This window comes from Zophobas morio, unplaced genomic scaffold (genome assembly GCF_036711695.1).
Source record: "Zophobas morio isolate AGI-343-1 ecotype UQ-CSIRO unplaced genomic scaffold, CSIRO_AGI_Zmor_V1 ptg000031l, whole genome shotgun sequence".
NCBI lineage: Eukaryota > Metazoa > Arthropoda > Insecta > Coleoptera > Tenebrionidae > Zophobas > Zophobas morio.
This window is the reverse complement of record NW_026972136.1, coordinates 7,066,198-7,094,165: the sequence shown is the minus strand read 5'-3', so window position 1 is coordinate 7,094,165 and position 27,968 is coordinate 7,066,198. Positions and strand designations below refer to the sequence as shown.

At 34.2% G+C, this 27,968-nt stretch overlaps 1 protein-coding gene across 4 annotated transcripts; it reads left to right on the top strand.

The window, feature by feature from the left end:
* Positions 1-66: 66 nt before the first annotated feature.
* LOC135139210 (1-phosphatidylinositol 3-phosphate 5-kinase) lies at positions 67-26,967 on the top strand. Of its 4 annotated transcripts, XM_064069351.1 has the most exons (14): positions 67-265; positions 325-664; positions 1,342-1,790; positions 1,843-2,264; positions 2,318-2,542; positions 9,258-9,446; positions 9,495-10,663; positions 10,713-11,002; positions 16,879-17,292; positions 17,341-17,648; positions 17,702-18,153; positions 25,389-26,268; positions 26,427-26,588; positions 26,639-26,967. In XM_064069351.1, the coding sequence occupies exons 2-14, from the start codon at positions 356-358 to the stop codon at positions 26,833-26,835; spliced, it is 5,466 nt and encodes a 1,821-aa protein (XP_063925421.1). In that variant the 5' UTR covers positions 67-265; positions 325-355; the 3' UTR covers positions 26,836-26,967. The 4 variants fall into 4 exon arrangements, with proteins under 4 accessions (XP_063925421.1, XP_063925422.1, XP_063925423.1 ...); XM_064069352.1 differs by having other exon boundaries at positions 67-664; positions 1,846-2,264; XM_064069353.1 differs by having other exon boundaries at positions 67-664; positions 17,705-18,153.
* The last annotated feature ends 1,001 nt before the right edge of the window (positions 26,968-27,968 follow it).

Here is a 27,968-nt window from a genome sequence, read left to right as displayed (position 1 = left end):
AACACGTGAAAGACAAAGAAAGAGTATGAGAACAGGTGGCTGCACTGGCTACTGGTGTGCCCTCTATCGGGCAACGACCGCGGCGACCTTGATAAAACCCCAAGGACTGTCCCAAATAACAATAAAAACACAATTAAAACACGAAGTGATGTTTTTTCCTTTTATTCAACGTTCTGTAACGATAGCCGCTAGTGTAATTAATTTTGTGCTTGCTATAAACATCAGTGACAAGTGACAGGATTGACAGTTGGCAGTGGATTTATAGGTTATAAATACAAGTCAGCTGACTTTAGTTGTAATATTTATTTTATTTATTCGTGTTAGTATGTGATTGATTTTCCATATCCCATTTACCATGAACAAAAACCTTCAATCCCCGACCAAGCTGACCGAGTTTGCTCCGATCCAGTCCGAGGAGAAACCCCAAAGTGTGGGGCAATTTATAACCAAGATTTTCAAGTTCAATAAAACCACTCCTTCCGATGAACAAAGCACGGGGGCTGTTTCTAGCAGTGACAATGTGTCGCAAGAGTCGCTACCAACGTGGGCTATTGATGTGAATTCGGATTCGTCCACTGCTCCGTACCATGTGGATGTGAATGAAGGTAGAAGCTTGCCCAACGTGTTGAAAAGAATTAGCAACTTGCTAGCTTTAAAAAGCACAGTGAGTATTTTAAAGCATTGCTTTTGCGGAGAATTAAAGCAAAGCTCAGAAAATAAGATAAGTTCCATGTAAAATATAGTTGTTTTACCACAGGCTGTGGATGTGTATTACTGGTTGCGTTTCATTGAATTAAGCTTGACTGGTTAGAGGAGTCATAACAATTTTTTCCTTTCTTCTATGATAAAATGATATTAATATAGATGTTTTACACATCAAACTGCAGCTTTTTTCATGTTCTAAGCCCCTGAAAACAGCTCAATCAAGTAAAAAATGTGGCAGAAATATCGTAAAAAAACCACCATTGTCTTCTATTTTTTGTATGTTAAACATTATAGAATCTCTTGAAGATCCTCACACTGACAAAATAACGTATTTTAAAGGCCTCTGTCATCTTAAATATTTGTTGGTAGTACAATTTATTTAAATAATCATGTCTTTATTAAAATCAAAATATACGATAAATTAATTCAAAATACATATGTACGTCGAATAAATTTAATAGGATTATTAGTGGAAAATCAATGATACAGTCCTTGGCAAGTTTTCGAGGATCAAACAGCCAAGCAAAAATGAATGCTATTGTGTCGATTATTATGTTAGATTTGGAGGTTAAAAATCGAGAAAAACAAAAAAGTTTTTTTCTCACGCCTATTTAAAATTCTAAATCATCGTTGCAGAACCTCCAAGACTACTCAGACACAGAACTTAAACAATACTGGATGCCCGATTCCGTAAGCAAAGAATGCTACGAATGCTGCGAAAAATTTACGACTTTCAGACGTCGCCACCACTGTCGGGTTTGCGGGCAAATTTTCTGCTCGCAGTGTTGCAGTCAGCAAATTCCAGGGAAGATTTTCGGATGTACGGGAGATTTAAGGGTGTGCACGTACTGCTGTAAAGTGGTTTTGTCGTATTTACAATCCTCAGACGTCGGCGCTGACTTAACGGCCGACCTGAAACTCCTACAGGAGAATTTGCAAAGCAAATTCGGGAGCACGTTGATTTCGCCCACTGCGACATTGCAAGACAGTTCGATCCAAAACCTGAACAAAGATTCGGTGGAAGTGGGGAATATTTTGCGGAGAAAGATCTCGGTGGGGTACCAGGAGGAGAAATTCGCGTCAGGGTAATTTGTTTTTGGTTGGTTGATTTTTGTAAAAATTGTCTTTGTTGTTAAGTAGGCAGAGTAATATGTATTTGACTACGGAGGAGAAGTGCAAAGCGTTGCAAAATTCGGTGTCGCTTCGAGCGCTTTTTGAGGAAATTTCGAGAACGACGACTGGGATTCCGTTGGGTACTCATAGGTACCGTTTGCGTACCTATACGGACTGTTTCTTGGGGTCGGAGTTGGTTGATTGGTTGATTTATCAGCAGAAGGCGAATACGAGGGTTCAGGCGGCTGCCATAAGTCAGGCTTTGCTCGAAGGGGGCTATATTGAGTGCGTCTCGGACCCTTGTTCCTTCGTAGACGGTTACGCGCTGTACAAACCTGGGTTTTTTGTTACTCCAGAAGTGTCAGCCACCCCTAATTATTTTGAAGCTCCAAACCAAGAGGAGCCGAGTTGGGTACAACAGATTCCACAGGAGTCTAGTACGACTGGTATTTTTTCATCTACACTATTTTTTGATGTGTTGTAACGCTTTTTTTCTTAGATTCTGACAATGAACAAGTTTCTTTATTGAAAAATCGTGGACCGTTGGCGTCTTCGTCTTCCTATATGTTGGATTTGAACGTGGAGGCGAATACTGTGTATTTGTCGCGTCCGCCGGCCTCTAGTTATAGCATGCAGTCGGTTAATTCAAGCGATGTTAGTTGTTGCGATGCGGAAATTACGACCGTGAGGACCTCTGAGCAGAGGGAGTTCGTTCCGGAGGCTGGTAAGCTACAAATTTTAGTTTAATCTGAATTTTTTGTATTTCGAAAATTTAATTAATAAAGTTTCAGTTTTTCGAGTTGATAAAGAATATAAAAAATTGAGTCTATTGAAGCCACCAATAAAGCACTTTGGATTGTGGTTATCATAATTTACACTCGATTGCGCTCTTGAAAGGAACATTGTACTATTTCAATGAATTGTAGAACACGTTTTCAGTTTCAAGAATTAATTTTCAGAATACAAAACTATTAATTTGCACAAAAAATGCATATTATTTTCGTAATCAGGAGATATTTTTACGTTGACTTGAAGAAAAATTTTCAAAAAAAGCCCCAAACAGCTAAAGTAAAATTTAACTAAAGTAAAAAGTTTTGTAAAAGGAATAGATATTAAAATTGTAATAAAGTCATTAAAGAGGGACAGTGGAAAACTTCCACTATTTTATCAATTTTTGTGATTTGTAATGGGGACCTCGAAATTATTTCACAACATTGATTTTACTAAGACTTGTCGGTTTATGTGGTGTTTAACTAAAATTTGCCTTCTTAATTTGGTTTACATTTTTTGCGAATAAGTAGCATCTGTTACTGGGTTTTTCCATATATCACTATTTTACATTTGTTTGAGTGGTGTTTAATTTTAATACAATATGTTCAGTTATATTGTTGTGTTAGTAGATCCTACTTGTCGGACTCTTGTCCTTTGCCCCCTGTTATTCGTTCTTCACCCCGTGTTTCTTCGTTCGATCTTTTGTTCATTCCTTCGTTCTTTAGTTCTTTCGGTATTTCGTCCTATCGATCTTTCGTGCTTTTGTCCTTTCAACCTGTCATCTTTTCGTCCTATCGTCTTTTCATCCTATCGTCCTTTCGTCCTGTCGTCCTGTCGTCCTTTCGTCCTATCGTCATTGCGTCCTATCGTCCTTTCGTACTTTGGTTCTTCCGTGCTTTTGTCCTTTCGTTTTTTCATTCTTTGATGCTTTCGGCTTCTAATTCCTAGAATTAGATTAGAATGTTCATTCTGTAGTCTTTTCTTACATGAGTCCTTTAGTTGTGTTAATTCTTTGATCCTTTAATTTAGTCCCTTAGTTTTTAATTATTTAAATCTTTAGCATTTCTCTAGTCCTTTAGTTCTTTGGTCTTTGAGTCGTTAGTTCTTTGTTCTTTTATCCTTTTGTCCTTTGTTTCTTCGTCCTTTCATCTTTCTTTCCTTCGTCCTTTTGTTTTTATCCCTTCGTTCTTTTGTCATCTTGTTCTTTGGTCTTTCGCTCTTATCGTCCACTTTTTTTAATTAATCTTTTGATCTTTTAGTTCTATTAGTTCTTTAATCTTTCCCTAGCCTTTGTTCTTTTGGTTTATTAGTTATTTAGTTGTTTAATTCTTTAGTCCTTTTTTAGTTCTTTAGTCCTTCATTCCTTCGTCCTTGGCTCTTTCATCCTCTTGCTCTTTCGTTCTTTGGTCCTCATGTCCTATCGTCCTTTCGTCCTATCTTTCTTCGTCCTTTTGTCTTTTCGTCCCTTTGTCCTTTCGTCCTTTTGTCCTTTTGTCCTTTCGTCCTTTTGTCCTTTCGTCCTTTTGTCCTTTCGTTCTTTTCGTCCATTTCTCCTTTCGTGTTATCGTCTTCTTCGTCCTGTCGTCCTTTCATCCTGTCATCCTTTCGTTCTTTCGTACTGTCGTCCTTTCTTCCTGTCGTGCTTTCGTCCTGTCGTACTTTCGCCCTTTCGTCCTGTTGTCCTTTCATCCTTTCTTCCTGTCGTCCTTTCGTCCTGTCGTCCTTTCGTCCTGTCGTCCTTTCGTCCTGTCGTCCTTTCGTCCTGTGGTCCTTTCGTCCTGTGGTCCTCTCGTCCTGTGGTCCTCTCGTCCTGTGGTCCTTTCGTCCTGTCGTCTTTTCCCCCTGTCGTCTTTTCGTCTTGTCTTCCTGTCGTTCTGTCGTCCTGTCGTTCTGTCTTCTTGTCGTCTTATCGTTCTGTCGTCTTTTCGTCCTGTCGTCCTTTCGTCCTCTCGTCCTGTCGTCCTGTCGTCCTGTCGTCCTTTCGTCCTGTCGTGCTTTCGTCCTGTCGTACTTTCGCCCTTTCGTCCTGTTCTCCTTTCGTCCTTTCTTCCTGTCGTCCTTTCGTCCTGTCGTATTCTTGTCATTTCGTCCTGTCGTCCTTTCGTCCGGTCGTCTTGTCGTCCTGTCGTCCTTCCTGTAGTCTTCTCTTCCTTTCGTCCTGTCGTCCTGTGGTCCTTTCGTCCTCTGGTCCTCTCGTCCTGTGGTCCTGTCGTCTTTTCGTCCTGGCGTCTTTTCGTCTTGTCTTCCTGTCATTCTGTCGACCTGTCGTCTTATCGTTCTGACGTCCTGTCGTCCTCTCGTCCCGTCGTCCTTTCGTCCTTTCGTCTTCTCGTCCTTTCGTCCTTTCGTCCTTTGTCCTGTCGTCCTCTCGTCCGTTCGCCCTGTCGTCCTTTCGTTCTATCGTCCTGTCGTCCTTTCGTCCTGTCGTTTTCGTTCTTTCGTCCTGTCGTGTTCATTCTTTCGTCCTGTCGTTTTCGTCCTTTCGTCCTGTCGCTTTCGTCCTGTCGTCGTTTCGTCCTGTCATCGTTTCGTCCTGTCGTCGTTTCGTCCTGTCGTCCTGTCGTCGTTTCATCCTGTCATCGTTTCGTCCTGTCGTCGTTTCGTCCTGTCGTCCTTCGTTCTGTCGCCCTTTCGTCCTATCGTCCTTCCTTTCTATCGTCTTATCGTGTTCTTTCGTCCTGTGTCCTTTCGTCCTGTGTCCTGTCGTCCTTTTGCTCTATCGCCCATTCGTCCTGTCGCCCTTTCCTCCTGTGGTCCTTTCGTCCTGTCGTCCTTTCGTCCTATCGTCCTTTCGTCCTTTCGCCCTGTTATCTTGCCTCCCTTAGTTCTGGCGTTCTGTCTTCCTTGCGTCCGCGCATCCTTTCCTCCTTTGTTCATTCTTTAGTCTTTTCGTTATTTGGTCCTGTTGTACTTGCGTTCTCTTATCCTTTCGTTTTTTCGTTCATTTTTTTGTTTGGTCCTTTCTTTTTTTTTGTCATTTTGTCTTTTCGCTTTTTCTCATGTAATCCTTTATTCCTTTCATCCTATCGATCTTTCGTCGTTTTGTCCTTTCGTTCGATCGTCCTCGTGTCCTCTCTTCCTATTGTCCTCAGATCCTTTCGTACTTTAGTCTTCCGCTCCTTTGGTTCTATTAATTCTGTACTCGCGTCCTGTCGTATTGTTGTTCTTTTGTCCTGTCGTCTTTTCGTCCTATCGTTTTATCATCCTTCCGTCATTTCGTCTTCTCGCACTTCGTCATTTTGTCCTTTCGTCCTTTCGTCTTGTGGACCACGGATCCTCTGGTCCTTCCGTGTTTTCATCCTTTTGTATTTTTATCCTTTGATCCTTTCGTTTTTTTAAGCGCTCATCTCTTCGGTCTTTGATTCTTAGTCCATTTTTTAGTCTCTTCTTATATTAGTGCTTTAGTTCTGTTAATCCGTTTATCCTTTGGTTCATTGTCCTGGTCTTTCCGTCCTTTTGTCCTTCTGATTTTTTATCTTTTCTGCCTTTAATTACTAAAACTTCTGTTCTTTCGTCTTACATTAATGCATTAGTTCTATTAATTCTTTGATCCTTTCGTCCTTTGGTTCTTTAGTCCTTTAGTTGTTAATACTTTAATTCTTTAATCTTTCTCAAGTCCTTTAGCCCTTTGGCCCTTGAGTCGTTGGTCCTTTGTTCTTTTTATCTTTTGTTCCTTCGTCCTTTTGTCCATTGTTCCTTCCTTGTTTTGTCCTTTGGTTTCGTAGTCCTTCACTCTTTTCATCTGTTCGTTTTTTCATCGATTAATTTTTAGTCCTTTGGTCCTATTAGTCCTGTTTGTTTGTCCTTTAGTCTTGTTAGTTTGTCCTTTAGTCCCATTAGTTTGTTCTTTAGTCCTGTTTGTCCTTTAGTCCTGTTAGTCCTTTAGTTCTGTTAGTCCTTTAGTCTTGTTAGTTCTTTAGTCCTTTAATCCTGTTAATCCTTTAGTCATGTTAGCCCTTCACTCCTATTAGCCCTTTGGTCTTATTATTCCTTTAGGCCTATTAGTCCTTTAATCCTTTAGTTATATTAGTCCTTTAAGTCCTATTAGTCCTTTAAGTCCTATTAGTCCTTTGAGTCCTATTAGTCCTTTAAGTCCTATTAGTCCTTTAAGTCCTATTAGTCCTTTCGTCCTTTGAGCATATTAGTCCTTTAGTCCTATTAGTCCTTTGGTCCTATTAGTCCTTTGGTCCTATTAGTCCTTTGGTCCTATTAGTCCTTTGGTCCTATTAGTCCTTTGGTCCTATTAGTCCTTTGGTTCTATTAGTCCTTTGGTCTTATTAGTCCTTGGTCCTATTAGTCCTTTAGCCCTGTTAGTTTGTCTTTTAGTCCTATTAGTCCTTTGGTCTTGTTACTTCTTTAGTCCTGTTAGTCCTTTAGTCCTGTTGGTCTTTTAGTCCCGTTAGTCCTTTGATCCCGTTCGTCTTTTAATCTTGTTGTCATTTAGTCCTGTTAGTCCTTTATTCCTGTTAATCCTTTTGTCCTTTAGTCCTAGTAGTCCGTTAGTCCTATTAGCGCTTTGGTCCTATTACTCCTTTGGTCCTGTTAGTTTTTTGGTCATATTAGTCCTTTAATCCGATTAGTCCTTTTGGTCCTATTGGTCCTTTGGTCCTATTAGTCCTTTAGTCCTATTACTCCTGTTTGTTTGTCCTTTAGTCCTGTTAGTTTGTCCTTTAGTCCTGTTAGTTTGTCCTTTAGTCCTGTTAGTTTGTCCTTTAGTCCTGTTTGTCCTTTAGGCCTGTTAATCCTTTAGTCTTGTTAGTCCTTTGGTCGTGTTGGTCTTTTAGTCTTGTTATTCCTTTGGTTCTGTTAGGCCTTTGGTCCTGTTAGGCCTTTGGTCCTGTTAGGCCTTTAGTCCTATTAGGCCTTTAGTCCTGTCAGTCCTTTAATCCTATTAGTCCTTTAGTCCTTCCCTAGCTTTTTAATCCTTTAGTCTTTCCATGCTTTCGTTCTTTCGGCTTTTAATTACTAGAATTTCCGTTTTTCCGTTTTCTTATAATTAGTTGTACCTATTAATTATTTGGTACTTTAGTCCTTTAGTTTTTAATTGTTTAATTCTTTGTGTTTCTCTAGTCCTTTGGTCCTTTAGCCCTTGAGTCGTTCGTCCTTTGTTCCTTTATTCTTTTGTCTTTTGTTTCTTCGCATTTTTGTCCTTTGTTCATTCGTCCTTTTTTTTTCTTTGTTGTTTGGTCATTTCGTTCCTTAGTCCTTCACTCTTTATGTCTACGCGTTTTTTCTTCGATTAATACTTTGATCTTTTAGTCTTTTGGTTTTTAGTTCTTTAATTAATTAGTCTTTCATTAGCCTTTTTGTCATTTGGTCCCTCCGTACTTTTGTTTTTTCGTTTTTCATCTTTTCATCTTTTCGGCCTTTAATTCTTAAAATTTCCGTGCCGGTTTTTTTTTATATTAGTGCTTTGGTTGTATTAATTCTTTGATCCTTTCATTCTTTGGTTCTTTAGTTCTTTAGTCTTTTGCTCCTGCTGTGCTTTTGTCCTTTCGTTTTTTCATCTTTTGATCCTTTCGGCTTTTAATTCCTAGAGTTTCCGTTCTTCAGTTTTTAATTGTTTAGTTCTCTAGTCCTTTTGTCCTTGGACCTTTGAGTCATTCATCCTTTTGCCCTTTGCTTCTTCGTCCTTTTGTTCTTGGTTCCTTCTTTTTTTTGTCCTTTCGTTCCTTAGTCCTTCGTTATTTTCATCTCGTTTTTTCTTCGATTAATCTTATGGTCTTTTAGTTCTATTAGACCTTTAATTTTTCCCTAGCGTTTGGTCTTTTGGTCCTTTAGTTTTTTTATTTGTTTAATTCTTTAGTCCTTTCCTAGTTCTTTGGTCCTTCTGTTCTGCGTCCTTAGTTCTTTCATCCTCTCGCTCTTTTGTCCTTAATTCTTTAGTTCTATTAGTCCTTCAGTCCTTTGGTCTTTCAGATTTTTAGCCTTTTGATCCTTTATTCGTAGTCTTTTTCTCCGTTAATACTTTAATTCTCGCTGGAGGACGAGAGGAAGAGTACGACACTATTCTGACATAATTAACCCAACATTTCGAGTTGGTTTGTCAGTTTTCTATTTATCAGATGATCTATATAATCGAAACATAAGTTCTCTAGTAGGTCATGAAAATAATTTTTAAAATAATGTTGTCATTTTCTATTTGACACTTATCTGGTCTTAACTGTCAAAATCGGTATTACCAACATAATAAAAATAAATCAAATTTCATGACCTACTAGAGGACAATTATTTGGATCATTTGGTACATTTTTTAAAGTAAATAAAAAGATTAATTTTCTCAAGAATGTGTATGTTTTTACACATTTCCTAACCTAAAATTTAAAACAACATCACATAAATAATAAGAAAAATTTACGAAATTTTGATTTTTCTTTCTGTACGGACTACTAGATTTTCATGGCTAACCCTATTTCGATAAAATCGTGAATGGATACTACAATCGAAATGCCTTCATGTGTGTTTGAGAATCACTTCAAACCTACACTAGAAAAATTTATTGGAAAAGTAATGCCTATAAAATACCATAAATATTGCCATGTTCCTTTCAAAAGGTTACAGTATCTTTAGTAAGTTTTAAAAAATTGTGGGATACTTTTTGATTTAAAATAAACCATGACATAAAGCTGAATTTAGTTTTAGTTAGTTTTTTTCTTTATTTTGTTTAGGTTGGCACCATGCATCGTCCCTCCGTGAAGAAAACGGCGAAAAACTGGCCTACAACCTACTAACCGAAGCCTACCAACAACACGAACAAACCCTCCTCAAACAACTCTTATCTTCAAACAGCCTATCACTCTCCTGGACCGACGTAGTCATCCCGTTAAGCCACGAAATAATCAACACCATCAGACCAGGTACCCCACTTCTCCTCCCCAAGTAATCCTACAACCCCCATCTTTCAGACAAAAACCACGACGCCGAAGACCTGGACATCCGCCACTACATCAAATTCAAGAAACTCCCCGGGGGTTCCCGCAGCGACACCCGCCTCATCAGCGGCATCGTCTTCACCAAAAACGTAGCCCACAAGGGCATGCAGACCGAAATCGATACCCCCAAAATCCTGCTCCTCCAGTGCTCCATAGTCTACCAGCGCACCGAAGGCCGCCTCATGTCCTTGGAACCCGTGCTCATGCAAGAGCACGAGTACTTGCGGCACGTGGCTGCGCGAATCGTGGCTTTGCAACCCGACGTAGTCTTAGTCCACCGGAACGTGTCGCGATTGGCTCAAGACCTGCTACGTCAGCAAGGCATCACGCTAGTGCATAACGTGAAGCAAACGATTTTGGACCAACTGGCGCGCTGCACAGAGGCGGACCTCGTGACGGCCGTCGACGCCCACATCGGCCGGCCACGCCTAGGCACGTGTAAGAAGTTCTATCTGCGCAGCTTCGACGTGGAAAGGGGCGGAGCCAAGACGCTCATGTTCTTCGAAGGGCTGGCGAATGCGCATTTGGGCGGGACTGTGTTGCTGCGAGGCGGGGGCAAGCAGGAGCTCACGCGGTTGGAGAAGGTGGTGTCGTTTTGCCTCTTCGCGACGTACAACTGGAGGTTGGAGAAGTCGTTTCTTATGGATGAGTTTGCGCAGCCGCCGAATTCCGCGTGTGAGTTTCTGGATGACAGCAGCAAGGAAAACTCGCCCAAATTGCCGACGGCTGAGACTAAAGTCGAGAAGAAGAGCGAAAATGGGGATGATGAGGTGTTCGTGAGGGCGGAGCCTAAGCAACACTTGGGGGTCAGCGAGGGGAAGAAGATGAACAGTGAGACGGTGGAGGATTTCACGGATCCTTTGCAGTCGTCATACCATGACGTAGGTGGCGAGACTAAGGAAATTTTGTCGGTGGCGGAGTTGCCGTTTTCAAATAGTTTTAGGAAATCTTTGGATGACACGATTTTGTGTATCTCGCCCTATCTCATGTTCTGTGTGCCGTTTTTGGAGACGGAGGTCGGGAGGAAGTGTAAGTTGAGGAAGTTTTTTCCTTCAGAGGTGTATTTTAGCGAGCAGTTTAGCAACCAGACTAAAGTGAAGATTGTCAAAGAGCTTGAGGAAGAAGTGAAAACGACGAAACAGGTATATCTTTTGTGTATTTTTTTGTTTTTAGTGATAGATTTTTTGTTAGAGCAAGCCTCTGCACCCGTTTTTACTTGCCAAGATTACCACAAGTATTGATAGTAATGATATTCAAGCTATGTTGGCTAATTTTCGGGCTTGTGGTGGGAGCTACGAAAAAAGGGAAATTTTGTGTAAACCACCGGTTACTCCAGATGAGGAAATATTGAAGACTAAAGACAAAAACTACTATAATAAACAAGATGTTCTTGAAATAAACAATCACCAAAGATTATCAGTATTATTTTGTAGTTATAGTCACGAGTCGACCAATTCGCCGGCCTTTTGCGTCAATCCATGGTAAGTCGAAGATTTGTTGACAGTTTATCGAGATTGATTACTATTAACCCCGCCAAAATTGATGACGTCATCACAAAACATTGCCAAGTAAATCTCGCTTAAAATTGTTATTGTTACGTATTTTATCTGTGATCCATATTTATAATCTAATAAATAAGTAATCTTTGCATTAGAAATTTCATAATTTGTAATTGAATCTCCATAAAGAACTTTTTTTTTAAATTTTGCCACATATTAAGCTTATCTATTCCCTCTAGAAATTTGATGACGTCTCTAAAAATTATTAAATAAATATGTATGATAGGGTATTCTATTTGAATTCTTTGTAAACACAAAGAATATTAAGACTCGATTTTATTGTGTTTCTTTTCTTATAAAATATTCTAGGAACCTAATAACCCTATTATGTTTTTTTTTTAACTAAACAATTTCAAGAAAATTGGGACGACGTGGCAACGTCGCATCGAAATTTTAAAAGTAAATTCAAAGTCATACAGCCTAAGATGAGGCCAATCAGAGTGTCTGAAAATATACAGGATGAGTCACTGAGCGCGCGGTGTATGATGTCTTACTATACAGAGTGTTTTGTTTTTATGGCGTAATTATTTTTTTTTTTTTAGTGAAACACCCTATATATTTTTACATATTTTGATCGACGTCTTCTTAGGCTTTAAAAACACACTTTGCTTTTGAAATTCTAACCCGAAAAATCTACATCACAATTTTCGCTTTTCTTTTTTTTTTCGATTTTTCAGTTCTTTAATATCACAATTTTTCTTTTTTTTTATTCTCTTTAATTGTTCTATTATTGCATTTTTTAATGTTTCGACTTCATAATTTTTGGTTTTTTCGTTTCTTCAATTTTTCGTTTGTTGTATTTTAGGTTTTTTCATTTCCTTTATTTTTTCAATGTTTTTGGATTTTACAATTTTTCGTTTAGTCCAATTTTTAAATTTTTCAATGTTGCAGTTATTGGATCTTCATTTATCCAATTTTCCAATTTCTTTAATTTTCAATCTTTCAATTTTACGATACATATTTCGTTTTTTGGATTTTCCACTTTTTCAATTTTTAAGTTCCTCAATTTTTAATTATTCGGTTTTTCGTTTCCTCAATTTTCCAAGTTCTTGATTTCCAATTTTTAGATTATTCAGTTTCCAGTTTTACAATTTTGCGATTTTTTCATTTTTATTTATTCGAAAAGTTGAAAAATCGGGAAAAATTGAAAAATTGCAAAATCGAAAAAGTGGAAAATCGAAAAACTGCAAATCGAAGATTTGAAAAAACGAAAAATTAAAAAATCGAAAAGTTGAAAATCCAAAAAAAGGAAAACCGAATAATTGCATATCGAAAAATTGAGAAATTCAAAAATTGAAAAATTTCATATTGAAAAAAAGAAAAATTAAAAAAACAGAACATTCAAAAAACGAAAAATTAGAAATCGAAAAACTGTGAAATAGAAAAATAGAAAAATTAAAAATTTAAATTTCGTGAAATTGCAAATTTAGAAATTTGCTAAATCTAAAAATTGAAACATCCAAAAGATGTAAAATCGAGAAACTACAGAATTTTAAAATGAAAACTAGAAGAGTTGTATGTCGTAATATTAAAGAAACAAAAAAAAATTAAAATTGTAAATCGGAAAACTGAAGAAACGAAAAATTGAAAAAGTTAAAAATTATAAGATCTGAATATCGAAAAATTGTAAAAATGAAGAAAATAAAAAACCAAAACAAAATATTGCAAATAAAAAATTTGAAGAAATGAAAAATTAAAGAATCGAAAAATTAAAAATTGAAAACTCGAGATATTTTAAATCGAAAATTGCCAAATCTAAAGATTGAAGAAATAAAAAATTTAAAAATTATAAAATCGGAACATTGTAAAGTCGAAAAGTATAGAATGATCAAAATTGTAAAGTCCAAAAACTGTAACAGTGAAAGATCGAACAACTGAAAAATTAAATGCCGAAAAGTTAAAAAATTAAAATCGAAAAATTTAAAGTGAAAAATTGCAAACCAAAAACTGAAACATATAAAACTGAAAAATGAAAAATTATTAATCAGAACATTGAAAAATCGAAAAATTGAAAAAATAAAGAAAATGAAAAACCGAAACGAAAAATTGCAAAATCGAAAAACTGCAAATCGAAGAATTGACGAAACCAGAAATTGAAATATTGTAAAACTAAAAATCGAAAAAAGTTGATGAATCGAAAAATTGGAAAACCCAAGAATTGTAAAATCGAGAACTGTACCATTGAAAGATTGAAAATTTGAAAAAAAAAAATGGAACAATTCTGAAATCGTAAAATTGAAAAAATGAACAATGTTTAAAATTATAATTGTTATTACATACTTCTTAAAATCAAAAACTACAAAAATTGCAAACCAAAAATCGAAGAAACGAAAAATTGAAAACCGAGAAACTGAAAAATCTAAAATTGAAAAAACGAAAAATTAAAAATTCGAAAAGTTGAAAATCCAAAAAAGCAAAGCCGAAAAATTGCAAATTGAAAAATTGAGGAATTCAAAAATTGAAAAATTTCACATTGAAAAAAATCAAAATTATAAAATCAGAACCTTAAAAAATTGCAAATCGAAAAATTGTGAAATAGAAAAACTAAAAAATTAAAAATTGAAAACTCGTGCAATTGCAAATTTAAAAATTTGCAAAATCTAAAGATTGAAACATACAAAAGATGGAAAATCGAAAACTAAGGAATTTTAAGATGAAAACTAATATTAAAGAAACAAAAAAATTAAAAGTCGTAAATCGAAAAACTGAAGAAACGAAAAATTGAAAAAATTGGATTTGAAAAAATTAAAAATTATAAAATCTGAATATTGAAACATTGTAAAAATGAAGGAAATAAAAAGCCAAAACAAAAAATTTGAAGAAATGAAAAAATAAAGAATCGAAAAATTGAAAAAAACCCAAAAATTCTAAAATCGAAAAATTATAGAATCGTCAAAATTGTAAAATCGAAAAACTGTAACATTGAAAGATCGAAAATTTAAAAAAAAATGGAACAATTCTGAAATAGTAAAATTGAAAAAATGAACAATGTTTAAAATTATAATTGTTATTACATACTTCTTAAAATCAAAAACTAGAAAAATTGCAAATCAAAAATCGAAGAAACAAAAAATTGAAAACCGAGAAACTGCAAAATCTAAAATTGAAAAAACGAAAAATAAAAAAATCGAAAATTTGAAAATCCAAAAAAGGAAAGCCGAAAAACTGCAAATTGAAAAATTGAGAAATTCAAAAATTGAAAAATTTCACATTGAAAGCAATCAAAATTATAAAATCAGAACATTCAAAAATTGGAAATCGGAAAATTGTGAAATAGAAAAACTGAAAAATTAAAAATTGAAATCTCGTGCAATTGCAAATTTAAAAATTTGCAAAATCTAAAGATTGAAACATCCAAAAGATGGAAAATCGAAAACTAAGGAATTTTAAAATGAAAACTAATATTAAGGAAACAAAAAAATTAAAAGTCGTAAATCGAAAAACTGAAGAAACGAAAAATTGAAAAAATTGGAATTGAAATAATTAAAAATAAAAAATTATAAAATCTGAATATTGAAACATTGTAAAAATGAAGGAAATAAAAAGCCAAAACAAAAAATTGCAAATAAAATAAAAAATTTGAAGAAATGAAAAAATAAAGAATCGAAAAATTGAAAAACCCAAAAATTTTAAAATCCAAAAATTATAGCATCGTCAAAATTGTAAAATCGAAAAACTGTAACATTGAAAGATCGAAAATTAAAAAAAAAATGGAACAATTCTGAAATCGTAAAATTGAAAAAATGAACAATGTTTAAACTTATAATTATTATTACATACTTCTTAAAATCAAAAGCTAGAAAAATTGCAAATCAAAAATCGAAGAATCAAAAAATTGAAAACCGAGAAACTGAAAAATCTAAAATTGAAAAAACGAAAAATAAAAAAATCGGAAATTTGAAAATCCAAAAAAGGAAAGCCGAAAAACTGCAAATTGAAAAATTGAGAAATTCAAAAATTGAAAAATTTCACATTGAAAAAAATCAAAATTATAAAACCAGAACATTCAAAAATTGCAAATAGAAAAACTGCAACAGTGAATGGTTGAAAAATTGAAAAATTAAATACCGAGAAATTGAAAAATTAAATGCCAAAAAGTTAAAAAATCCAAAATCGAAAAATTTAAAGTGAAAAATTGCAAATCAAAAATTGAAGAAACAAAAAACTGAAACATATAAAACTGAAAATTAAAAAACCGAAACAAAAAATTGCAAATCGAAAAATTGAAGAAATGTAAAATCGGAAAATGGAAATATCCAAAATTAGGAAAATCCAAAAATTGAAAAATTTTAAAATCCAAACTCGAAGAGTTGCATGTCGTAAAACTAAAGAAACCAAAAAAATGAAAAATTATAAAAATTGGCATTGAAAAAAAAAACAAAGAGTTGTAAAATTGAAAAATAAAAAATTTGAAGAAATGAAAAATTAATGAGTCCAAAAATTGAAGACACAAAAAAATTAGAAAATTAAAAACTGAAAACTCGAGAAACTCAAATCGAACAAACCTAACTTCTAAAGTTGGAAAATTGAAATACATTATAACTTGAAAACTCAAAAAATTGCAAATCGAAAAACTGAAGAAATGAAAAATGGAAGCTTCCAAAATTTGGAAAATCCACAAACCGAAACATTTAAAAATGCAAACTCGAATAGTTGCATGCAGTAAAATTAAAGAAATCAAAAAAATGAATAATTTAAAACATTGAAATTGGAAAAAACAAAGAATTGTAAAATCGGAACATTGAAAAATCTAAAAATTATATTACAATTAAAGAATCGACAAATTGAAAACCTGAGAAATTTTAAATCGAAAAATTGCAAAATCTAAAAAAGAAAGTGAAGAAACAAAAAAAAAGAGAAAAATTAAAAAGTAAAAACTCAAGAAACTCAAACCGAACAATTGCAAATTCTAAAACCTTACTTCTAAAGCTGGAAAATTGAAAAACTGAAAAATTGAAACTTGAATATTCAAAAAATTGCAAATCGAAAAATTGACGAAATGAAAAATAGGAAAATGGAAACATCCAAAATTTGGAAAATCCAACCAAAAAATTTTAAAATGCAAACTGGAAGAGTTGCATGTCGTAAAATTAAAGAAACCAAAAAAATGAAAAATTAAAAAAATTGAAACTGAAAAAAAAGCAGAATTGTACAATCGGAACACTAAAAAATCTAAAAATTGTAAAATAAAAAAATTGAAGAAATGAAAAGTTAAGGAATTGCAAAAATTTTAAATAAAAAAATTGCAAAATCTAAAAACTGAAGAAACAAAAAAACTTGAAAAAATCAAAAGTGAAAAATAAAAAATTATAACATCGAATAATTGAAAAATTAAAAATTGTGAACTCGAAAAACTCAAATCGAACAATTGCAGATTCTAAAACTTAACTTCTAAAGTTGGAAAATTGAAAAACTGAAAAATTTATACTGGAACATTTAAAAAATTACAAATCGAAAAACTGCAGAAACAAAAAAATGAAAAATAAAGAATTGAAAAAGTCAAAAAAAGTTTGAAACAAATTTCTGTGTTGGCAATACTGAATTATTGGCGGCAATGTTCCCGTGTTTCACAGGCGTCAGTTTTGACATGAAGGCGCGTAAACAGCAAAAATTTAAATTTGACAACCAAGTACGCCATCATAAAATTTTAAATATATTACCAACCTAACAAAACAAGTCAAAAGTTAATATTTGTTTTCACGTAATGGTGACGTTCAGAGATAAAAATTTTTTAGTCAAAGAAATAAAATTTATTCATTTCTTTCAAAAATTCGATGATCCAGACCTATCACTTTTAGGATCGTTAACATGAACTTCTACGGGTCGAACGACATCCCCTTGGGCTGTTTCCTCGAAAAATACTGCTTCAGATCAACGTACAACTGCCCGTCCAAACCCTGCGGGACCCCCATGTTCAAACATATCCGACGTTTCGTCCACAACGCTGGCTGCGTCAGTATTTCCCTCAACAATTTCGAAAATGAATTTGCTGAAGAGAACATTGTCATGTGGACTTGGTGTACCAAGTGCCAAGGGGTCTCTCCAGTGGTGCCAATGTCGGCAGATACATGGTCCTTTTCTTTCGCTAAATACCTAGAACTAAAATTCTACGGAGGCTTATACACCAGAAGGGGGAACACCCCGTGTGGGCACAGCCTTCACCACGATCACTATCAGTATTTTGGCTACAAGAATTCCGTGGCTTCTTTTAAGTAAGTTTGTGTTTTTTGTGTTCTAGTGTTGGCGACACGTTGTTGCAGATATACGTCAATTCAAATATGGGATATTTCTCTACCGCCACCTATTGTTGACATACAGTATGACACAGATAAACACCAGACTGAGTTAATTGATGACATAAGAACAATGGCGCAGAAAGGCCACGAGATTTATTCTCTCATTCTCGAGAAGTTAGCTTGCATGCCTACGGACTTGGAAGGTTTGGGTAACCACAAACAGGTATTATTGAAAGAACAAGCCCAGTTTAAACAAAAAGTCGAGGAAGTGCAATTGAAGCTAACTTCACCCACTATCGAAAACAAGCAGTTTGACGAAGGCGGCAGAACTGGTAAGTGGCCCAAAAAATACTAATGCTGTCATATTGTAACTAAATTCCCCCAGAAGAACTCTACATCGCCTACTGGAAAATCTCCGACTCACTCATCCGCATCAAGCGTCTGATTGTCGAAACCGTGGAATCTTGGAACTTGCGATTATCCGAAACAGCTCGCAAGAGAGACAATGATAGAAGGAAAGACAGAGCGTCTTATACTGACCTCGAAAGTCCGACTGTACCCGAAGCTAAAACTTTGTCGGACACCGATATTTCGCACAGTGAGAGCTCGAACAGTAGTGCCACTGCCAAAAAAATCAAAAGTTTGGATCAGTGTGAAGGTGACAGTGATCTGAGTATGTCAAATTCGCCGAAGTGCCACCAGAGGTCGCAGTCTGACGGTACTACAATGTCGCATAATGAGGACCAGAACGACTTTAAGAAAGACTATGATAAGAAGAGTGTTAAGAATATTTTGTCGCAGTTGTTGCCGTCGTCGACAGCTTTAACTTTGATACCGGTAAGTGATGGAAAGTAGGTACAACAAGCTTTTACGAGTCCATCGGACGACTTGCCACTTTATGTTTTTATGACTCCCGTAGTATGAAAAAGTGATCTGTCGTTTCCGTCTATCTGTCTGTCGTCTGTGTCGATTTTTATTAGACACGTAATCTCCGAACCAATTGTAAATTAAAATAAAGATACATTTTATTAAATCATCATTATACTTTTGTATAATTATTATTAAAGATTCTGGATTTTCAAAATTTGTAATTCTAAAAGTTTAATTGAAATAGAATATCCAATACTTCAAGCATATCCAATAAAACAGATATTTCGACAAAACGTCATGATCTAAAATTTATTAAAAACCTACAGTTATAAAACGAACAAAATTACACATGAATAGAAAATTCTAAAATTATATCTAATTTTCTGAATTCTGAAATATGCTGAAATGGTTCTTTTTGAAAATGTGAAACTTCGCTAAAAATTAATAATTTATTCTCAAAATTTTTGTAAATTAAAAATGAATAATCGAGTTTTCAAATTTTCTAATTTTATTTCGATTGTGTAATTTTTGTTTTTTTTCAATTTAAATTGTTCCAAATTTTCATTTCTTCAGTTTTCAACTTACGATTTTTTTATTTTTCATTTTTTTTTGTTTCTTCAATGTTTCGATATGCAATTCTTCGAGTTTTCATTTTAAAATTTTTTAGTTTTCTGATTTTCCAACTTTTAGATGTTTCAATTTTTAGATTTTGCAATTTTTCGATTTGAGATTTTCCAGTTTTCAATTTTTAATTTTTCAGTTACATATTCGATGTTTCACTGTTTCGATTTTGCATTTTTTTGTTTTTTTTTTTAATTTTTTTAATTTTTCATTTCTTCAAATTTCAGGTTTTGTGATTTTTCAGTTTTTATTTTTCTTGTTTCTGTAATTTTTAGATTTTGTAATTTTTCGATTCTTTAATTTTTGATTTCTTAAAACTTTCAATTTGCAGTTTTTCGTTTCGATTTTTTATTTTCTTTATCTATTCAACTTTTCAACTTTTCGGTTTTTCAATGTTTTGATTTTATAATTTTTCTTTTTTCAATACGAACTTGATCAATTTTTAGACTTTTCAATTTTTCATTTTTTCATTATTAAGTTTTTGGGTTTATCAACTTTTGCATGCTCTATAAACTAAAAACCAGTGGCGTTTTTCAATTTGTTCAATTTTTCATTTTTTTTGTTTAGGTTAAATTTTTCCAGTTTTCAGCTTTTGAATTTTTCAATTTTTCGACTGGAAATTCTCGAGTTTTCAATTTGTAATTTTTCAGTTTTTCTATTTTTTGTTTCGGTTTTTTCTTTGGTTTTTCAATTATTCGATTTTTCAATGTTTCGAATTTGTAAGTTTCTGTTTTTTCAATTTTAATTTTTTCAAATTTTCATTTCTTCAGTTTTCCAATCCGCGATTTTTCTATTTTTCATTTTTTTTCTTTAACTTTTGGATTTTTTAATTTCTTGATTTAAAATTTCCCGAGTTTTCAATTTTTGATTCTTTTTGTTTCTTTAATTTTTCTGTTTTTAGATTTTCCAACTTTCAGATGTTTCAATTGTTACATTTGAGCTTCCCAAGTTTTCAATTTCGCAATTTTTCGTTTCGGCTTTTGATTTCTCTTATTTTTTCAAGTATTCGATTTTTCAATGTTTCGATTTTGTAATTTTTTGTTTTTTTAATTTTAATTTTTTAAATTTTCATTTCATCAAATTTCCATTGCGATTTTTCAGTTTTGTATTTTTCTTGTTTTTTCAAATTTTAGGTTTTGTAATTTTTCGATTCTTTAATTTTTAATTTGTTCAAATTTTTGATTTGCAATTTTTCGCTTCGGTTTTTCATTTTCTAATACTAATAAAAATCTCAGCATCCTGACATCATCAAGAAGTTACAAAAGTAAAATATTCAAAACAGCTTGGAACAATTACTAAATTCGATTAAGTTGTCAATTTTATTTAGTTTTATTGTTCGTGAAATTAATGTACATCTTAGAAAATTCTTTAAAAGATATGTTAGAAGCCCTTCTTTTTTAACATCTCTGAATCATCCGTGTTTAGAATTTTAGAAAATTACAGGAACGTCGTCATTTTAGATAATCATTACATTTTTGTAAAATTATTGAACATTCTGGACCTCTCAAAAATTTATAACTAGAAAAGTTTAAGAATAAATTTTTATTTAAATGGGGTACAAAAAGAAGAACAATTATTGGACGTTCTAAAATATCCAATACCTCAAGTGTATCCAATAATACAGATATTTCAACAAAACTTCATTTTGATCATTTTTTGTAAGTTAGTCATCAGTACTTGCTAAGATAAGACTGATTTTGGCTAATGAGATACCCTCTAAGAAGAGAGAGGGTGGGTGGGCGGGGCTAGTATTTAATAAGATAAAACAGATTTTCGCATTTTTGACATTTTCGACTATTTTTCAACTATTTCCGAAAATCAGCGAGAAAAGTGAGAAAAATTTTTCGTAATTTCCAAAAATTTTTTGTCTGAAACAGTTAAAAGACGATCTGATCCAACGGAAAATAGTTGGCTTATAGATAATTTTTCGCAGATTACGAATCTAAAATATTTTTGACGATTTGTCGTCAAATAACTGAGAAATGCGGGAAAATGACTCAAAAATCCCCAAAATTTCCAAAAAATTTGAAATTGTTCCAAATGGCTTTATTTGAGAGGGAAACATTGAGTTTCTGGTTTTATAGAGTATTAATCGCAAATTTAACTTATGCAATCCTAGCCCCGCCCACTCACCCTCTATTTTCTTAAAGAGTATATCATTTCCCAAAAATTGTCGTATTTTTGTAAGTACTAGTCCCTCCCAGTTTCTCTCTATTTTCTTAGGGGGTATGTTATTTGCTAAAATCAGTTTTTTTCTTAGCAAATACTAGCCCCGCCCACTCGCTCTCTCTTTCCTTGTAGGACGTGTCATTTGCCAAAATCGGTCTTACCTAAGCAAGTACTAGGCCCGCCCACCCGCCCTCTCTTTCCTTTTAGGGTATGTCATTTGCCAAAATTAGTCTTATCTTAGCAAGTACTAGGCCCGCCCACCCGCCCTGTATTTTTCCTAGAAGGTATATCATTTGCCAGAATCAGCCTTATCTTAGCAACTACTATATTATACATATATTGAAATGGCAAAATAAATTATTAAACAATAATTAAATAGTACTTGTAAGATAAGACTAATTTTGGCTAATGACATACCCTCTAAGAAGAGAGAGGGTGGGTGGGCGGGGCTAGCTAGTATGTAATAAGATAAAACAGATTTTCGCACTTTTAACATTTTCGACTATTTTTCAACTATTTTCGAAAATCAGTGAGAAAAGTGATAACAAGTTTTCGTAATTTCCAAAAAATTTTTGTCTGAAACAGTTAAAAGACGATCTGATCCAACGGAAAATAGTTGGCTTATAGATAATTTTTGGCAGATTACGAACTTAAAATATTTTTGACGATTTGTCGTCAAATAACTGAGAAATGCGGGGAAATGACTCCAAAAATCCCCAAAATTTCCAAAAAATTTGAAACTGTTCCAAATAGCTTTATTCGAGAGGGAAGCATTGAGTTTCTAGTTTTATAGAGTATTAATCGCAAATTTAACTTATGCAATCCTAGCCCCGCCCACTTACCCTCTATTTTCTTAAAGAGTGTATCATTTCCCAAAAATTGTCTTATTTTAGCAAGTACTAGTCCTTCCCACTTTCTCTCTATTTTCTTAGGGGGTATGTTATTTGCTAAAATCAGTTTCTTTCTTAGCAAATACTAGCCCCGCCCACCCGCCCTCTCTTTCCTTGTAGGATATGTCATTTGCCAAAATCAATCTTACGTAAGCAAGTACTAGGCCCGCCCACCCGCCCTCTCTTTCCTTTTAGGGTATGTCATTTGCCAAATTAGTCTTATCTTAGCAAGTACTAGGCCCGCCCACCCGCCCTGTATTTTTCCTAGGAGGTATATCAGTTGCCAAATTCAGTCTTATCTTAGCAACTACTATATTATATATTGAAATGGCAAAATAAATTATTAAACAATAATTAAATAGTACGTGTGAGATAAGACTAATTTTGGCAAAACACATGCCTTCCAAGAAAGTAGAGGGCGGGCGGGCGGGGCTAGTACTTGCTAAGATAAGACTGATTTTGGCTAATGAGATACCCTCTAAGAAGAGAGAGGGTGGGTGGCCGGGGCTAGTATTTAATAAGATAAAACAAATTTTCGCGCTTTTAACATTTTCGACTATTTTTCAACTATTTCCGAAAATCAGCGAGAAAAGTGAGAAAAAATGTTCGTAATTTCCAAAAATTTTTTGTCTGAAACAGTTAAAAGACGATCTGATCCAACGGAAAATAGTTGGCTTATAGATAATTTTTCGCAGATTACGAATCTAAAATATTTTTGACGATTTGTCGTCAAATAACTGAGAAATGCGGGGAAATGACTCCAAAAATCCCCAAAATTTCCAAAAAATTTGAAACTGTTCCAAATGGTTTTATTTGAGAAGGAAACATTGAGTTTCTAGTTTCATCAAGTATTAATCGCAAATTTAACTTATGCAATCCTAGCCCCGCCCACTCACCCTCTGTTTTCTTACAGAGTACATCATTTCCCAAAAATTGTCTTATTTTAGCAAGTACCTACTAGTCCCTCCCGCTTTCTCTCTATTTTCTTACGAGGTATGTTATTTGCTAAAATCAGTTTTTTTCTTAGCAAATACTGGCCCCGCCCACCCGCCCTCTCTTTCCTTTTAGGGTATGTCATTTGCTAAAATTAGTCTTATCTTAGCAAGTACTAGGCCCGCCCACTCGCCCTGTATTTTTCCTAGGAGGTAAATCATTCGCCAAAATCAGTCTTATCTTAACAACTACTATATTATATATTGAAATGGCAAAAATACATTATTAAACAATAATTAAATAGTACTTGTAAGATAAGACTAATTTTGGCAAAACACATACCTTCCAAGAAAGTAGAGGGCGGGCGGGCGGGGCTAGTACTTGCTAAGATAAGACTGATTTTGGCTAATGAGATACCCTCTAAGAAGAGAGAGGGTGGGTGGGCGGGGCTAGTATTTAATAAGATAAAACAGATTTTCGCACTTTTAACATTTTCGACTATTTTTCAACTATTTCCGAAAATCAGCGAGAAAAAAAATCAGTGAGAAAATGTTTTCGTAATTTCGAAAAATTTTTTGTCTGAAACAGTTAAAAGACGATCTGACCCAACGGAAAATAGTTGGCTTATAGATAATTTTTCGCAGATTACGAACCTAAAATATTTTTGACGATTTGTCGTCAAATAACTGAGAAATGCGGGGAAATGACTCCAAAAATCCCCAAAATTTCCAAAAAATTTGAAACTGTTCCAAATAGCTTTATTCGAGAGGGAAGCATTGAGTTTCTAGTTTTATAGAGTATTAATCGCAAATTTAACTTATGCAATCCTAGCCCCGCCCACTTACCCTCTATTTTCTTAAAGAGTGTATCATTTCCCAAAAATTGTCTTATTTTAGCAAGTACCTACTAGTCCCTCCCACTTTCTGTGTATTTTCTTAGGGGGTATGTTATTTGCTAAAATCTGTTTTTTTTCTTAGCAAATACCCCGCCCACCCGCCCTCTCTTTCCTTGTAGGATATGTCATTTGCCAAAATCAGTCTTACCTAAGCAAGTACTAGGCCCGCCCACCAGCCGTGTATTTTTCCTAGGAGGTCATTTGCCAAAATCAGCCTTATTAAATTGCAAATAAAAAATTTGAAGAAATGAAAAATTAAAGAATTGAAAAATTGAAAACCTGAGAAATTTTAAATTGAAAACTTGCTAAATCTAAAAACTGAAGAAACAAAAAAAATTTTAAAAATCAAAAGTGAAAAATAAAAAATTATAAAATCGAATTGAAAAATTAAAAATTGAAAACTCGAAGAACTCAAATCGAACAATTGCAAATTCTAAAACTTAACTTCCAAAGTTGGAAAATTGAAAAACTGAACAATTTATAATTGAAAACTCGAAATATTGTAAATCGAAAAACTGAAGAAACAAAAATATGAAAAATAAAGAATTGTAAAAGTAAAAAAAAATTAATTCAAACAAATTTTTGTGTTGGCAATACTGGCGGCAATATTCCCATGTTTCACACCCTCTATTTTCTTAAAGAGTATATCATTTCCCAAAAATTGTCTTATTTTAGCAAGTACTAGTCCCTCCCACTTTCTCTCTATTTTCTTAGGAGGTATGTTATTTGCTAAAATCAGTTTCTTTCTTAGCAAATACTAGCCCCGCCCACCCGCCCTCTCTTTCCTTGTAGGATATGTCATTTGCCAAAATCAGTCTTACGTAAGCAAGTACTAGACCCGCCCACCCGCCCTCTCTTTCCTTTTAGGGTATGTTATTTGCCAAAATCAGTCTTATCTTAGCAACTACTATATTATATATTGAAATGTCAAAATAAATTATTAAACAATAATTAAATACTACTTGTAAGATAAGACTAATTTTGGCAAAACACATACCTTCCAAGAAAGTAGAGGGCGGGCGGGCGGGGCTAGTACTTGCTAAGATAAGACTGATTTTGGCTAATTTTTTGAGAACCTGAAACTTCCATAAAAATAAATACTTTGTATTCTCAAAATTTTATAAATTAAATGTTATACTCAGAATCTAAAAAATTCTGACAGCGTCAAAAACTTTTCAATATTGAAATATTCAAGTGTTAATTTTGCTCAATTTTTATTATTACTAAATAAAGCCACAATCTTAAAAAATTCTTTAAAAATATGTTAAAAGGCTTTCGTTTTTTAACATCTCTGGGTCTTCCGTGTTTAGAATTTTTGAAAATTACAAAAGCTTTTGTAAAATTATTGAAAATATAATAATAATTCTAAAAATCTAATAATTAAGGTGGTCAAATTTTTAGATATACATATACGATTGAAAAGAAAAGTATTTGAAATTTTTAAAATACTCGGATCAATGGAGCTAAGCTATATCTTATACATTGTTTGTTTGTCTATGACATCCAACTTAATATGTAATGACAGTATATATATTTTTTGGAATTCTTGTACAGTTAAACAATTCGTTTACCTATCATACTTTCATCACCCATACTCCGCCACCGTCTATGATTCGAACGCATTATGTTATCATTTGTTGAACTGTATCTAAGGGGCGAGAGAAATCTTGTCGAAATAACCAATTTTGTTGTAGAACCCCTTCAACACCCAAGACCACTACACCCTCCCCACCGGCGTGTCCGTCCCCATCGTCGTCTACGAGAGCGAGCCCAGCTCCATCATCGCCTACTCGCTCAACTCGTGCGACTACAAGAAGTCCTTCGACGAGCTCACCGCCAGGAAGCCCAGCGCCGAGCAGACCCCCAGCCCCGTCGTCAAGCGCCGAAGCCACAGCCAGGACAAGAACGACAGCGACGACAAAACCTCGGGCCTGTTGGGCTTCCTGCGGAACTCCAAGAACGACGCCAGCTCGCCCACCAACTCGACCACCTCCGACAACAGCCAGCCCGCCGACGTCCCCCCCGAGAAAACCGAAGACGCGAAGAAGTCCAAAAACCTACATATCGAAGTCCAGTTCCAGGACGCTCACTGCAACTTCTTCTGTCGCGTCTACTTCGCCGAAAAGTTCGCCAACTTGCGGGCGCTGGTTTTGCCCATCGGGGAGGAGGGGTACATCAGGTCGTTGAGTCGCTCGGTCCAGTGGAACGCCCGCGGAGGCAAGTCGGGGTCGAACTTTGCCAAGACTGCCGACGATCGGTTTGTTTTGAAGGAGATGTCGAAATCGGAAGTCCAGTTGTTTTTGGAATTCGCGCCGAATTATTTTTCGTATATGCAGAAGTGTTATGCCACTGGGCAGCCGACGCTGTTGGGGAAGATCGTGGGGATTTATCAGATTATTTTTAAGAATAATACGAATGCGACGCTGAGGACGAATTTGTTGGTTATGGAGAACTTGTTTTATAACAGGACCGTTACGCAGAAGTTTGATTTGAAGGGGTCGATGAGGAATAGGCTGGTCATTCCTGATAATCAAGAAGGGGAGATCGTTTTGTTGGACGAGAATCTACTCAAAAGTATGTATTTATATAAAGCCAGGTATACTTATTATAAGTATGACAAACATAACCTAATTTTTTACTTTATTTCCTCAGTTGTCAAAACAAGGTGAATCTTTATCGTGTGAACAAATAAATTAAGTTGCGTATCCTTGAGTTTTAATTATTTGTTTCAGTGACTTGCGATGCTCCGTTGTATATTTTGCCACATTCCAAGGCTGTTCTGACAGCTGCGATTCAGAATGACACCGAGTTTTTGTCTGCACAATCTGTAATGGATTATTCGTTGTTGGTGGGGCTGGATTCTGAAAATAAAGAGTTGGTTCTGGGGATTATAGGTAACAATATACAATAATGGTGTAACGAATTTTTAAACTTTTTTTGGTAGACTATATTAGGACGTTTACTTGGGATAAGAAGCTGGAAACCATGGTTAAAAAGAGCGGGATTCTGGGCGGACAAGGAAAATTGCCCACGATCGTGTCTCCGGAGGAATATCAAAAAAGGTTCATTGAAGCTATGCACAGATACTTCTTGGAAGTTCCAGACCATTGGGCTGGTTTAGGCAAAGGGCTGGAATTTTGATGAATGGTCGTTTTTACCATCAATTTGTATTATTTTTCTATAGGTGTAGTTACCAATATTGTTATTTATTTTTGTATATTTTCTTTACATATTTTACTTATATGTTTAAGTTTTAATAAAATCTTAAACCAACGAGGAATTGGCAGTTTTTTTTTGTTTCCACTATTTGTTTGAAAAAAGAAGCGTTTTGTACCATTAGTTCAACATCAAATTTAATATAATTTTTTGAAAAATAATTGGTTTATATAGTTATTTAGACAGAAAATTTCCTGCAATCAAACAAATCCAGTTTCTTTGGTAAATTATAAAATTTGATTTTGCGAATTTTATTTCAGCTAAAAAAAGTGAGTAGATGTCAGTTTTATCGACTTGAGGTTATAGAATTTCAAAATTACTGTATAATTACTTAATGCACTGCCAACTTATTATTTATAATTGTCTCAGCCATTTACGGCGACAATTTTGAAATAAACAATAATAACTCCTAAAGTCAAAAGAATACAGTTAAAAAATCCATGTCTCGAGTGGGTTTTTCAAAAAAATTTGATGACTATCAATTTTCCAACAACGAAAATAATAATAAGACGAAAAAATCCGATAAGATAACGGTGACAAAACAAAGGCGACAATAACCAATAGCAAAAAAGGACCTAAAAACCGGAAAAATACAATAAAAAAGGGATTAAAAAAAAGCGATTAAAAACAGTACAAGTAATACGGAAAAGAGGCCACAAAAAGGCAAACATTTTTCTACAATTATTTTATTTTATTTTTTAGTGTTTTGGCTTTTTGATTTCTCTAATTCTCGATTTTCCGATTTTTCGGTTTTTCAATGCTTCAAAATTTTCGATTTTTCTGGTTATTGATTTTTCAGTTTTTTGAATTTTTAAATTACCGATTTTTCGACCTCTAGATTTCTCTATTTTTCAGTTTTTCAATTTCCCAATTTTTCGATGTTTTATTTATGAGGTTTTTTCTATTGTCCGATTCTTCAAATTTTCGATTTACCCATTTTTTGAATTTTTCGATTTGTTAATTTACCGATGTTTCAATTTTCAGGTTTTTAAATTTTTAATTTTTTGATGTCTCAGTTTGTCGATTCATCAATTTTTCAGTTTTTTAATTTCTAAATT

Coding starts and splice junctions, on each gene's coding strand:
- LOC135139210 (XM_064069351.1), top strand. CDS start 356: ATGAACAAAAACCTTCAATCCCCGACCAAGCTGACCGAGTTTGCTCCG. Junction 9,447..9,494: donor AATCAACACCATCAGACCAG/GTACCCCACTTC, acceptor CCCATCTTTCAG/ACAAAAACCACGACGCCGAA. Junction 26,589..26,638: donor GTTGGTTCTGGGGATTATAG/GTAACAATATAC, acceptor TTTTTTTGGTAG/ACTATATTAGGACGTTTACT.